Source organism: Mus pahari, chromosome 16, assembly GCF_900095145.1.
Source record: "Mus pahari chromosome 16, PAHARI_EIJ_v1.1, whole genome shotgun sequence".
Taxonomy (NCBI): domain Eukaryota; kingdom Metazoa; phylum Chordata; class Mammalia; order Rodentia; family Muridae; genus Mus; species Mus pahari.
In genome coordinates this window covers 2,783,657-2,798,731 of record NC_034605.1, presented here as the reverse complement: position 1 = coordinate 2,798,731, position 15,075 = coordinate 2,783,657, and the positions used below count along the sequence as shown (strand labels likewise).

Sequence of the window (15,075 nt, the reverse complement as noted above, 5' to 3'; positions counted from 1 at the left end):
TTCAGCTCCCTCGGTGCTTGCTGCTCCTGCCCAGATAAAAGAGATGCAGAAAATGGGAAGGGGCAGGTGGATTCAGCAAAAACACTATTAAAAAAAAAAAAAAGAGAGAGAATTTGAGATCTCAATTCTCAATGCTTTGGGCGTTGCTAGTACTTGATCTTCATGTCAAACTGCAGAGAGAGACAGACAAAGAGAAAGACAGAGAGACAGAGACAGAGAGACAGGCAGAAACAGACAGAGACAGACACAGAGACACACACAGAGAAAGAGATCGTGTGTGCGTGTGTGTGTGTGTGTGTGTGTGTATGTGTTCATGCGCGCACGTGCACACACACCTGTGCTAGTTACTAGGGATTACACAGGGCCTCACACACTCATCCCTGCCCCTGAGATTTTGTTTTCCAAGAATGTCTGTAGAATGAAAGGAAAATATTGAAAGCCACTGCAGACAGCTTTTCCAAACAATGTCCCAAAGCACCTGCAGTTCCAGAAGTCAAGTGAGAAGAACTCAGGGGCTTGGGATATGAGCCCTGCACAGGGCTTAAGTACTGGGAATCATGGTCATATATATATATATATATATTTTAGTGTAGTTTGTTTTTAGTTTTCTGGTCTTGTGCTTTGGAAACAAGTTTTACTTTGTAGCCCAAGCTGGCCAAGAACTCTGTGCATAGTTCAGGCTAGCCTCAGACTCACAACAGTGCTCAGGCAGCAGCCACCTTGCCTGGCATTTTATGTTATATTTCACAGCCTGTCTGACTTCCCAGGGTGTTAAGAACCTCACCAGATGACAAATGGTTTATGCTCTACATGTTTATTAAAAATTCCTTATGTTTTGTTATCAGTATAGCTTAAATAAGAACATCAAAAAGAGCCACAACCTTGTTATCCTGATATTTGCTTATTGATAATTTAGAACTTTCCCTGGACATCCATACTCTTAGTGCAAACTAGAAACCTTTTCTAGTCATGTGATTGATGCTACAAACTTTATCATGTAAGTATAATCCCACAATATAAAAATGATTGTAGCAAGTACATCCTTCAAGAACCCAAATATCACAGGCCTGGAGAGGTGGCTCTGGTGGTAAGGTGCTTGCCTTGTGAGCATGAAGACCTGAGTTCGAGCCCCAAAACCTATGGTTTTATTTTTGCTTTTGCTTTTAAAGCTGAATATGATAGGATTATAATACCAGCACTAAAAAACTGGGAAGGGTGGATCCTGGAGGCTCACTGGCCATATAGCCTAGCCTATTTGGTGAGGTCCAAGCCAGGGAGAGGCCTTTTAAAATTGTGTATATATTTTATATATTATAATTTATATATCATAATATAATTATGATATATATTATATAATATATAACATAATATATAATATATTATTGTACTGTATATAACTATATATCATATGTCATATAATATATGCTATAAATATATGTTAGCTATATATAATATCATAATATATATTTATAGCATATATTATTATATATTTATATAATATATGCCCAATTATACATATAACATATATGTATATTTAATATATGCCCTACATATAATATGTTTATATTATATAAATATATATATATATAGAGAGAGAGAGAGACAGACAGACAGACAGACAGACAGACAGACAGGAAGCACAGCCTAGGTTGTCCTCTGGCCTCCACGTGTGTGCACGTCTACACACACAAATCTGAACATGTCAGGTGATGTGAATCAACTGCTTGTTTTGAATTCTCTGCAGTGCCTTGGAAATGGGTTCTGTCCTTTCCGAGATGCCTCCCTCCCACAGTCATGGGAGGGGAAAGGGAACAGAGACAAGTGAGCGCACCACAGAGAGATGCAGCTTTGCAGGGCAGGGTGCTCTTCTCTCTGCAGGGCAGGGCTCTCCTCTCAGCACTGTACATCTTGGCCCAGGGCATGGGCCCAGTCTTTACTTGGATACTATGTAAGCAGCCAGAATAGATCTGACAGCTTCCTTCTCTGTGACTCTTCCCTCTGTGTCTGTCACCACTGGATTCCTACTGCAGTGATGGTGGTCTGTGCTGTCACTCTGGCACTAATTCCCTGTGCCTCTGTGCTGTTTGACACCTGGGTCAGCCAGTGGGCTGGTGGGCTGATTGGCTAGTCATCGTGCTAAGGAGCCCTGGGGGTCCTTGCAGTGGCTCAGGGCCTCTGCCCACCATCTTGCTCCTGAAACCTGGGTGGTCATCATATGGTGCAGGGACCTCTGCTGCCTGTGATACTGCAGTCACTGAGTGCCATCTGCACCAGTGTAACTACTCAGACCAGACTGTCAGTCTCCTAAATCAAAAGGACATTTACTGTGCTAAGTGGCTCCCCTTTGATGGTTCTCATAAACAGAGGAGGCTGAGAAATATCCTCTTAGCAGTGAGTGGGGAAGGACCCATCATGCACTGGGCTCCTATCTCTCCAAGTAAAGGTTCTCTCCACCCAAACTCCCCCACCCCACCCCTCTTTACAGGTCTATAAGCCTTTTTGCTAATGACAGCTAGTGTGGCAGAGAAAGGACAGACATGCAAATGCATTTCTGTTGGTTTTTTTTTTTTTTTAATTCTGATAAGAGATTTGATGGAATCTAGGACTGAAATGTAAAATGAGATTTGAGGTGATCCATGCATGGGCTGAATTCCTCTCTCTGATGAGCAACCATTCAAGAGGAGTTTGCATACCCTCCTGTTCTTTTAGATGCATGCTTTTATATGTATGTGCATGTGTACACTCATGTATGTGCTGATGTGTGTGTATGAGTGGATGCATGTATGCTTTTGTATAGAAGCCAGAGAACAAACAGCCTTGTCTGTTGTTGCTCAACCACTGTCCACCCTGGGTTATTTGAGATGGTGTCTTTCACTGGCCTAGAACTCAACAAGTAGGCTAGGTTGGACACTCAGCACACCCCAGATATTCATCTCCCCACCACCACCACCCCACCTCACCTCTGTGATTGCCTCCACATGGGGAATTTTTATGTGGGTCCTGAATTTCATACTCAGCCCCTCCAGCTTGCAAGGCAAGCGCTTTCCAGCCTCCACCTTCCTATTCTTGCTCAGGGAGATATTCATCTTCAAGAGAATGAAAGAAAGATTTCCACGGTGGTGGATTTTTCTGGACTTTTCTTATCTAGACTGAAGAAGTTCCCAGTCTGATAAGCAGGACGATCCAGATATGATAACAGAAAGATCGAGGGCGAGGATCAGATTGGCCTGCTTCTCCAGATCGGACTGTGAACTTGGGACAGATCCCGTCTTGTGAAGCTCAGTTTCCTTCCCTTGCTCTCTGAGCTCAGGTGCAGTACATACCGCAGGGAGCACTTAGGAACTGCCTGCAGTAAGCGCTGCACTTAGAGCGATTAGGCCCCTCCAGAGCAGAAGTGGGTGAAGCGTCCACTTTCTGGCTGGATTGCTTTAACAATTGGTGCGACCTCTCAGTGCCCTTGTGTCTTCACCCATAATTTTGGGATAATGAATGTCATGATGATTGTGTTTCCCCCAAGGATGTTGAGGTAAGTGAGCCATTCAAATCCCACAGAACACACAGTTCTAGGCATAGCGAGGACTTTATCAATGATTCTGTTTTTACTTTTTCTACCTTTCTAATTATTCTGTAACGTGTGCACTAAAGATATCTCAGGCAGATATGTCTAATGTGGGGAGACTTCCCTTGTCAGTGAGATCCACTGCCTCATATGTATTTACCCACGTTGAGTGCCAACTGCTCCAGATGCTGTGTGGGTCACCAGATGGATACCTGGCCCTGAACCCAGGCCCCAAGGGAAGGAACATGGGCATCAGGGCTGGTACAAAATGAACCCAAACCCCTGGGAGCAATGACTCTTGATGGAATAATGGTTCAGAGATGAAGTGAGATTAAGTGGCCATTTCCCTACTCTGTGGGGAAGAAGGTGAAGGTGCCGACAGACAGACAGATCATGTGGAAACAAGTGCAGCTCTGAGCAGATCCCTGTTCTCTTTGCTGTGCTGTCGGGCTCTGCAGAGGCACAGGAAGTGCTTGTCACCCTTGTCCCCATGGCACCTCACAAAATCCCACAGGAGCCAGAGAGGCTGTCCTGAGTCAGGTGGGGGGGGTACAGTTCATACTCCACATCCTAATTAACACTACAGTGTTAACAAAGCTATGGTTCTTAGCACAGAACATTTCAGCAACTGATGGATGATTATTTCCAGACACACACACACACACACACGCACACACACACACACACACACACACACACACACACACGCACCTCTCCATCTGCTTTTATTTCAGCTAACAAATGGATCATTTGTTATTATTTATTTAAATATCTTTGGAACTTGGGTTTTTTTAAACTTGAACCCAGGACTTTGTGCAGGCTAAGCATTCTACCACTGATAATTTAGGTTCCTTAGCCCCCTGCTCAGGTTTTAGACTCACCAGTGGCTCAAAATCTGAAGAGGCAACACAGAAAAACAAAAACAAAAACAAATCAGAAGATGAAAACTCCAGGTAAGATTCTTTAGCCTCCGGCATCTAAACCATCAGGGTTGTGAATCTTCTTCATCTGTCCACAGCTCCGGAAGTTCTCGCCCAGAAACCGTACAGCAAAGCCGTGGACTGCTGGTCCATCGGGGTGATTGCCTATATCTTGTAAGTATTGCTTACCACCATGGCTCCCCTCCACCTCTACTTTTCTGACTGTGGCAAAATTTTTGTGGCAGAGATTTTTGTCATTCTGGGCGTATTAAGTCTGTCCTCGGCAGTACCACCACTGCCTGTTTCATCTCTGACTGAGACTGTTTGCAAACAGCAGACAGCAGCTCCCTGCACCCCTCCTCAGCCCATTACCCTCCATGCTGCCTGTCTTTATGAGCCTGGCTTTTCTGGGGGCCTCAGAGAAGTGGGGTCATACAGCCGTTCTTATTCATTTATGGGTCCTCAGAGTTCATCCACGTTGAACTATATGCCAGACCCTCCTTCCTTTCAGGGATGACACCCAACTTTCTGGACCACCCTAAGTTCATCTTCTCACCCATCTGTGGATAACTGAGTTGCTGCCACCTTTAGACTCTCGTCCATAATGCCACTATGGCCATGAGTGTATGAGTCTAAAAATGGAACTGATATTTATATCATATGATAAAAATTCTTTGTCTAACTTTGAGAAGCCACTGACATGTATGTAGTAAGGTGCCACCTTAGGGATACATTCCTAGCAGCCCTGATCAGCATTCACATCCATCTTACACCTTAAAAAAGTGTAGCCAGGCATGGTGGTACCCACCTTTAATATCAACACTTGGAAGGTAGAGGCAAGCAGACCTCTGTGGGTCTGAAGCCAGCGTAAACTACATAATGAATTTAAAGACAGCCGGGCCTATAGAGAGCAATCCTGTTTCAAAAGCAAAAACAACTGCAAAAGTAATTTAAAAATAAAATAACAATTTGATTTTGATTCTGATTTTCCTTTCCCTATTGGCTTCATGGCTTTAGAGGGACTAGGTTAAAAACCACTGTGAAAATACTAGCACATCTCCCAAAGGGATGACATTTAGGAGAAAGTGGATGGAAATCAAAACACGTGGCTGGAACGCCTCATTTCCTGCCGGAGGCCTTACCTCCTTGATCCAGGAAATGTCATCTATCCCGTACCCTCCTTGCAGATATTTCAGGATCAGCCCTTCTGTTCCATATCATTAGGTTTTGTTTTACCTAAGCCTACTCGAAAGCCCCTTTTAATTGCAGTTGTATCTGCAAATATTTATTATATGATAGGCTTTTATAGCAGGTTTAGCCCAACTAGCTTCCATAATTGCTAGGAAATGAAGTTCCTCTCCTGAGTATCCCCAAAGAAGGGGATGCTCTCTACCAAACAGACATCCCTTGCCAAAGACCAGAAAGGACTGTGATTGAAGAAGCTTCTAATTGTACATGACATCCTCTGTCCTCAGGGCCACTTTGCCCCACTACCAAGGAAGCAAAGGATCTTTCTACAGCAACATTCAGTAGGGTAGCTTGTGCAGTCCAGTGTGGATTCGGGTGTTAGCTCCTATGGGTTCATGCCATTGCAATAGGGGAGTTTGGCCCACTGTAATACACCCTGTAGGTTTCTCCTTTATGTGAGTGCTAAGATTAAGATAGTGCACTTATATATGTCTTCATTTTCTAAGCATATCAAACATTGCTATGGCTTAACTGGAAAATGTCAAGACCCTACAGACTCTTAGGGTCCTGATTGGTGGTACTATTTTAGGAAATTCTAGAACTCTGGGAGGTGGAGCTTAGCTGAGGGAGGTCATTGGCTTAATGTTATATGTCCTTGATAACTCTGTTACCCTAGCACCATGTCAGCTCTCTGTACCCAACTGTTAAATGGTGAAGATAAAATCCCTCCACTAAGTTGTGTCTGTCGGGTATATTGGTCACAGATATGCAAAGGTAACTAATCCTGCATGTTCGGCACTAGTATCTTGCTTCAGGGGATATAGACCCTTTTTAGAATCTAATAACCATTGTAAACCAGTCCCCTAATAAAACCACACATATACAATCAGATCTGGCCCTGGGTAAACAGAGTTACAAGGACACAGTGTTACTCGATGTGGCCTCCTAACTCCCCAGCTATAATCCTCCTCAGAGGTCCAGACTCTCTCAGCTTGACTGGAAAGCTCAAAGTAAGTTCCTGTCAATAGTTGAAGCTGATCTTGGTGGTCTGGAAGGATCTTCCCTGGGACTGTACTCACTTTGGTTTTGTGAGTATCATATTTTTTTCTTTGACATCTTGACATATAGCTCTCAGCAGTTGCAGAGAATGAATATTGATTAGTGGTTTTTTTTTTAAAGATTTTATTTACTTTTTTTTATATGTGTATACTGTTGCTATCTTCAGACACACACCAGAAGAGTGCATCGGATCCCATTACAGATGGTTGTGAGCCACCCTGGGGTTGCTGGGAATTGAATTCACTACCTCTGGAAGAGCAGTCAGTGCTCTTAACCAATGAGCTGTCTCTCCAGCCCTTATTAGTGTTTCTTTGAAGTATTAGGTAAGGAGCTAGCAAAATGTCTCAGCATTTGTTGCTCTGCAGAGGACTAGAGTTTGGTTTTTAGCACCCATGATAAGCAGCTAACAACAGCTTCTAACTCCCGCTCCAGGGAATCCGATGCCCTCTTTGACATCCATGGCATTCCCAACACACACACACACACACACACACACACACACACTACAATAAATCTTTGGGATTACTGAATAAGAATCTGTAACTAGGTAAGGGTGCCTTAGTGATCCAGATGCTATGTTATAACAAGGTACAGCAGAAAAAAATGATGCCCAGTGTCAGTGCATGTGATTCTGTAGACAACAATGGCCAGTAAAGTTCCTGCTTCTTGCCTGTGGATGGTTCTCTTTCTTGGTGTGTCCTACCACAGCAAGGAGAGCACATAGAGGAAGTCTTTCGGTTATCCTCTCTCAACCAGCCATTGGCAAAGACAACAGTATTATCTTGCTTCCTTCCTCCACAATACCTGGAGGAGGGAAATTTTCAGAGTAAAATCACAGTGCTCCTGGAGAAGAAGACTGTAAGGAATAGACTGGCAATAGGCGCTTAACCACATGTGCCTTGAACCACAGTTCATATTAGACATAGAAGATGTATTGGAATATCTTAACATTGTTACAGATGCCATGTAGAGCTTTGAAGAGTTCCAAGGTGCAGGTATGACATGTATCTGGGTATGTCTGAACAGTGGGGTATCTAGGCTCTTCCAGTAATGGGACACAATACAGCACCTCGAGTTGGTCTTAAAGGAAGACATGCCGTATTTCTTGGCTTCTGCTTAATAAGAACTTGATAAGCTCATGGTTGGTGGTTTTCTTTTGGTACCACTCACTTTCCGCAGAAGGCACCTTCAGGTTGATTTCATGACTATGTCAGATTCCAAGAGGGTAGGCAAGGACTCCCTTTTTCCTTGGTGATAGAGCTCTGAAGCCCAGGCAGAGAATAAATGAGCTACAGTCATTTTAGTTACATCCTGTAAGGTGTTCAGATGTCAGCTAGATGTCAGTAGCATACTCTTGTGATGTCAGCATCTGGGGAGTAAAAGCAAGAGAATTGGGAGTCCGGGCTTCCCTGAGCTACTTAGAAAGTTTTAGGCCAGTCTTTACATGATAAGATACTGTCTAATAATTATCTGGGTATGATTTTCTATATAACATGGCTATGAGTAGAAAAACACTAACTTTGAATTTAACATCAGGGATATTTTAACCCACTTATGAGCCCATCTTGTCTGGCTGTGTACATCACTAGTACTGGGGTAGAGCCACCTAGCCTTTGTCGTCTTTAGATCTCTAACACCAGGGTCAGTTCCTAGACATAGAAAGCACCACAGGAATGACAGTCATTGGCCCTAATGATCACACACTGGAGGCCGTTGGTCTCATGAGCTCTGCCAGCCGTTGGAGTTCATGGAATGAAGCAGTCATTGAGGACAGAGAGCATTGGGTAGTGGGAAGGGAAGTACTGTTCAAAGTCTGCGTAGAAGACTGGAGAAGATTAAGAAGGAAAGACGAAACATCTGGCTAAGTATGTCATGGTATTTGGAGGATTCTCCCTGGGAAGGTCCTATGGCCCAAGATGGTAAGGATAGTGCAAATTGGCACTAGGTTGAAACAGGGTTAACATCCAAACTTGCAGCTTTGGAAATGACTTAGTGAGTAAAGTGCCTGTTATCTAAACTAGGAGCCTAAGCTTGGGTTTCCATAGTACCCATAGAAAAGCCAGGCATGATGAGGCATGCCCATAATCCTGGTTCTGGTAAAATGGATACAGGTGGACTCCTGGAGTTCACTGCCTATTCAGACCAACCAACTGATGGTAACCTCCAGGTTCAGCAATAGAACCTGTCTCAAAAGGGAAGGTGGCAAGCAACTGAGGCAGATGAATGAGGTCCACCTCTGGCCTCTGCATGGATGAACACACACCAACATGATCATGTAAGCATGTATACATCATACAAAAAACACACTCACATAAAACACATGGATCTTAATCTCAGACTCTTGCAACTTCAGTGTTCTTGTTGATCCACTATGTATAGCCCTCTATCCAGCCACTATCTGAAGAGTTTACATAGCTATGGAGCAAGCTGAGACCAATAAGCATGCTGTAGAAAACACAGCTTTCTCAGGGGATCACACCAAGACCCCTATTCTTCTCCATTAGAGTGGAAAAGATGCTAGCTCTCCCAATTTCTGAAACACTGCCCTATTATTTTTAATCGATCAGCCTGTCACACTGAGATATTAGATTACAGCAAAAAAAAGGCCAAGACAGACCACATCACCACATTTTCTTCTCTCTGCACAGCACATAAACATCGCTCATTTTGCCAGTGCAGCTGCTTGTTAAAGTGCCTCTCTCTGGGTCTCCTCACTCATTTCTCTGTTATCCATCATGTGGAAGGAGAAATCATTTTTCTGTCAAGGCCCTTCATCTACTCTGAGCACACTTGATGGGTCCCGACCCTGCCAGGGACCTTGCTCTTATACTGAGGATTTACAGGAAGCACCTTTGCCCGCAGAGCTTAAGCTGCCGAGAAAGATAAGACAGTGTATGCTGGTGCCCAGTGCAGTGGGCTTCACCCAGCCAAGATAGGACAAATGCCGAGGAGATAATTTTCCTTTCTCGAGATGTGCATGAATGTCTTGTGGAGCAAGCTCTCACCTCAGGGAGATTGATGACTGTTCCCTAAATTACGCTCAGAGCTTCATCAGGCTGCGGAGGAACATGCTGGATTTCTGCTGAGATGAAAACTGAGAAATATCCTAGGGACATTCACACTGCTCAAACTGAAGAAATCAGGTAGATCAAAGGCAATGAAAGCAATGTGAACAGGCTCAGCCAGGCTTGGCCATGACCTCTGACCTGTCTGTCTGCTTAGAAGACCGGCATAGGCAAAAATGCAAGAATCCCCTTGCTTTTTCTATGGCCTCCCACTCTTCTCTCCTTCGAACTAGGTCACATAAATATTGATGTTCCTGTGTGTGTGTGTGTACAACTTAATTATCTCTTAAGAAAGGAGCGAAGAATGCTTCATTTGCATTCAGGTAGCTTCGTTTCCTCACACAAAGGCATTTTCTAGCCAAGCCAGTCCCAGCAGTTGACATCTGGCTCCTCATGGAATGCATATGTTTCAGGGAAGGAACAAGAGACCAAGCATGTAAGGCAAAGATTGCAGCATAATCGCAGGGCCCCAGCCCAGGCCGCAGTATTGCAACAGTGACTCTCACTCTTGGCACCAGGAAGGTACCAGCCAGTGACCATCTTATAAAACCCTGAACTGTAATTAGTAGGGCCCATCACGTCTTTCAGACCACCTTGACACCCCCATCTATATTATGTCTATAGAAATGTAGAACTGGGCTCTAAGTTAGTGGTAAAGGCCTGGAATCCTGACCACTAGGGAGACTGGGGCAGGAGGATTGCAAGTTCAAGGCCAGCCTGAGTAACTTAGAACCTGTCTGCTCCTGGGCGCAGATGCAAACCGGAAGGATCTTGTGACCCCCAACTTGGCATGGGTTCCTGCATCCCCTGGGCCCAAGGAGGGTCCCAGTTAGGCCAGGGATTGAGGCCGTAGTGGTGGACTCACCTGTGAGCCTAGGTGTGTCAGAACTCCTCGGGAGCCGGGCTGTCTCTGGGTGTGATTGGGTAGCGAGGGCTGGAGCACAGGGTCCACTTCCGGGCACAGGTGTGAACTGTAGAACCTATCTGGTAAGCAAAAGCCTTTTAAGGGCTAAAGGTAGCTTACTGTTAGAACTGTGAGGACCTAGGTTTACGTGAGAACCTAGATTTGGTCCCCAATACAGAAGGACGGAAGGAAATGAGGGCGGAGGGAGAGGAAAGACAGGAAGGAAGGGGAAGGGAAGGAAGAAATTCTATCTCCAAGGAAAAGCATCAGAGACTTCACAACCCATGCGCATTCACCCAGTTAAGAGAGGATCCGAATGGACTTTTAAAAAGTAAGTGTCCATATACTGACTCCCAGTAAGACCCATGGCCGACCCTGCAAGGTCATAGGGCATGTGTAGCAACAAATAAGCACGTTCCCTCGCCTAGAAAATGATCTACAGGAAATGAGCTAAAGCCAAGAGCTCTCTGTGTAGACGTGAGTTCAGGACAGTGGAGATGGGCAGCCTTGAACGTGTTTATATGACCTCCATGGGTCTGCAGGTGACCCTTCTCAGTCAAGAGAAACATGACTGGCATATAGTTCTCATTCTTATTGGGTCAGGGTGGCCTGAGCTGACCAGTTCATTCCTGCTTTAAAGATCAATAACAATCACCCGGGTTCTCCTCCTGTCGTCTTGGTATTGGCCCTTTTGGCTCATCAGGCAACACTTGTTTAAAATAATCCCTGAGTTTGCTTTGGGTTGGTTTATTGGTGGCATCTTGGTGTGCCTGTGTTCCAAGGACTTGCAGAAAGGCTCCCTGGCTCCTCTGTCCTTCATAAGATGTGGGTCCTGTGTGTGCTAAATGCTATCTGTGGCTTGAGAGCCCCAGTAGTATCTGCTGCAAATCCTGTTTGGTCAGACTTGACCTTTGTGAGCATGGGAAGCCCTCTCCTCTGCTCAGGGCAGGAACCAGACTAGTCTCTTATGCAAGATGGTTTAACCCTATCTCCTCAAAGTATTCTGACTTCAGGCAGTGGGTGCAAGGCATGCAAAGCAGCAAGGAGAACATGCCATGGCCATGCATTTGAGGTTCAGAATCTGTAGATTTTGGATGACAATGGATGCAACTCCCTGTCAGTGACTGGGCAGAGTAATCCATAGCCCCCATGCTAGGGAGCATACCAAGGATGGAGAAGGGGGAAGAGAATGTGGAGAAGGGTGCAGAGGTGACTCTATTCCTGCCCTGGCCTTAGAGGCACTTGCTGCCTGCTGGAAGCCACAGACAGCAGACATAAATGGCAATCTAGTCTTGCTGGCTGTCATGAGGTGGGAAGCCAGTGCTGCAGTGGATCTTGGGAGTGAGCCAGGAAAGGCCTGAGGCTGCCTCACTGGATAAGTGACAGCCACCTAACATTGGAAACTAGATAGAGATGTGCCAGGAAAGCCATTCCAGGCTGCCTTTAAACAGGGTCTCTAAACCCACATAGATGGATGGTTTATCCCCTCAAGGTCCAGTTTTCTAAGAATCTGATAGAATGGTGTGGTGGTCTATGCCAGCTATTCCAGTGATGCAGAGGTAGGAGGGTTACAACTTTGAGGCTAGCCTCAGCTACATCCTAAGGTCCTTTCTCAACCTCAACCTAAATACACAGAATAATCAAAAGAGGTCTTTATTGTGTTTTGAAGCATTTATTCCTGGGAATGTATAGAAGTAGAAAAGCAGTGATGCATATAGGAAGAAATGAATAAAACAAATATAAGCAAGAGGAGAAAAGGTCAGACTGCTACGCAGTCACAGAACAGCAAGTGCCTAAGCAGAGTTTGTGACAAAGAGCAGTGTGGGCAGAGATGGGAGTGGGGAAGGCATTAGCTCACACCACCACAGCTGCAATATCCTGGTGCAGATATGTAGGAGCATCTAATGCAACTCCAAATAACATGGTCCTCATGAGGCCGGCTGGTCCAGATTCTTGTCTCTTGGCCATGTGCTAGGGGGCCAGAATCGTGTTCTTGTCCTCCACAAGTGCATTGTGGGAGCTTAGGGGCACATGACGGGGGCGGGACATAGTGGGATGTATATCAAGAACCCATGGGCCATGGGATGCAGAGTCCCACACATTCCCCCAGACAGGACTGCTGATCTGCAGAGATGCCCTATCATCAGATCTAGAAAGAAAGGAGGGTAGGAGTGGGGGAGAGTAGGAGACATGCAGAGAAAAAAAGAGAGAGTGGGGGGAGGGGGAGGAGCGAACAGAGAAGAGACTTGAGAGGGAGATAGGGGAAGGGAGGAGAGGGGAGGAGAGAGGAGAGGAAAGGAGAAAGAAATGGAGGGAGGAGGAAGGAAGCCAGAACGGCAGAAAGATCTCACCCATCTAGATACACGGCTCTCACTTGGAACTCCTCCAGGCTGCAGCATCCTTGGTTGGCACTGGAAGTTAATCGCCTCCACACTGGATGTCTGCATCCCTTGGTGCTTAGAACTGAAACATGTTCTTGGTGGGGACTAACGTTCATTGGCAGAATTTTCACCGCCTTCCCTAACTCGGTGTTACTGACCGTGGGAAGCCCTCCTCACTCCTCTTTGTCTGTGTTGAGCCTGTCCCTCCGCTAGCATGAGTTGTGTTTGGCTGGTCTAGAGTGGTCTCCAGGCCGCTCTGATAATTTTCTCGACTTCCTCAAGATGGTGTCCACATGTCCTCGGAAGATTCAAAACGTTGACCACAGATGGGTTAAGATGCTCAGAGTGGTTTCCCGTCCTACTTCTCCAAGTCCTGGTCTTCAGTTCTAGCGGTGCAGAACCTTCAGAAATATGATAAGATGAATGGAGCTCATGTTCCTTAACACGCCCCACCACCCCATTCATTCAATAAAGCTTGCTAAATTTCTGCCAAAGGTCAGTCAAGACAGAAAGACGGGCAGTGGTCCAAAGGAGTCCAAAGGATGCTCATTCTTGGTTGAAGCTGCTGCTGCTGCTGCTTTTTAGAGACACACTGGGCCTTGGTGGCCTCATGTGGCTTGGCTGCTTCGCAGATAGAGGGGAGGGGGAGTGTGGTTTCAGTCATTTCTGTATAATAGTTTTTATTCTTTCTTTGATATTTGCCTATGTGTATATAATATATTCTGATTATATTTACATCTGGATATACCCTCAGCCCATCCCCCTCCCAACTTGACATCCTCTTCCATTTCTGAAAGGAAATAAACCACAGATTCCAATTAGTGCCACCCTTATGTACATCACTCTGGGGCCAACCAGGGGAACATGGGCAACCTGCCTATGGCCATGCTGCAATAGAAAGAGTAAGCCCCTTCTCCCAGTAGCCATTAACCTCTGACAGGATAGCTCTTCATCTAGCTGTGCAGCTTTGGAAGCCCCTCCCACGTCTGTGCTGGAATTTTGACTGACTTGGTTTTGTGCAGGTAACCACAGCCACCAGGAGTTCAAAGATGTACTGGCCATCCAATGTTCAGAGACAGACTTTCACAGTGCTCCTCCTTGGCCTCTGGCTCCCACATTCCCTCTGCCCTCTCTTGCATGGGTGTTCCCTGTTGGCTCAGATTTAGGAGTTACCAGTATCAAGTGGATCTTTCCGCCTCTGGTCAGATGGTGAAATAACCCACTCATCTCATGGCCAGAAAACAAAAGGAAGGAGAGGAAAACAGGCTCCCACACACCCAACCCAAGGACAGGCTTAGAGGCCTGCCACCGAAAGTTCCTACCCCTGCCCAGAAGCCCCTCCCTGAAGCAAGCTATGGGCACATGCACACAGCCACAGCATCTTGCCAACAATCACTCTGAAGGCAAAGTTGGACTCTGCTATCACAGAGAAGCATGAACTTTTCCCGTGGAAACATTTCTCTCCTCAGAGCCTTTCCACACGGGCTAGACCAACGCAGAAAAGTCTTAGTTGTCATCCAGTTGGTATGCTTTTTTTTTTTTTTTTTTTTTTTCTCAGCCTCTTAGAAACACCTTTCCAGGTACTTAGAAAACTCGTTGGGTCTATCACCCTGGTCCCAAGTACTTCGCCTAGAGGGCATGCCAGAACTTCTGCCTCATCCCACCAGAGTCCTGTCATGGGAAACTTTTTCTTCTTTGTGTTATTTTACAGCTCTTCATAGGAGCATCACGCTGAACTCTGACAATATGACATGATTGTATTGGAATTTTGATCAATATACACAGAGATCCATTTTTTCACAATCCTGTTCTCCCAGACAGGTTGATAATGTCTGTAGCCATCTCCCTCAATCTTTCCTTGAGAAAGATAGATGAAGAACAGAAGTCAATTTATAACTACAGGGACCTGCGAGTTTGTTCTTCCTTCCTTCTCTCCCTCTCCCTCTCCCTCTCCCTCTCCCTCTCCCTCTCCCTCCCTGTCTCCACCTCCCTCTCCCCC

At 45.6% G+C, this 15,075-nt stretch overlaps 1 protein-coding gene across 3 annotated transcripts in view; it reads left to right on the top strand.

Moving 5' to 3' along the window:
• Camk1d (calcium/calmodulin dependent protein kinase ID) overlaps positions 1-15,075 on the top strand; it is a 399,973-nt gene that overhangs the window by 360,011 nt on the left and 24,887 nt on the right. For all 3 annotated transcript variants that reach the window (XM_021215448.2, XM_021215445.2, XM_029547469.1), the window contains exon 6: positions 4,578-4,653. In XM_021215448.2, coding sequence (XP_021071107.1) covers positions 4,578-4,653 — 76 coding nt within the window. The remainder of the gene's footprint in view (positions 1-4,577; positions 4,654-15,075) is intronic.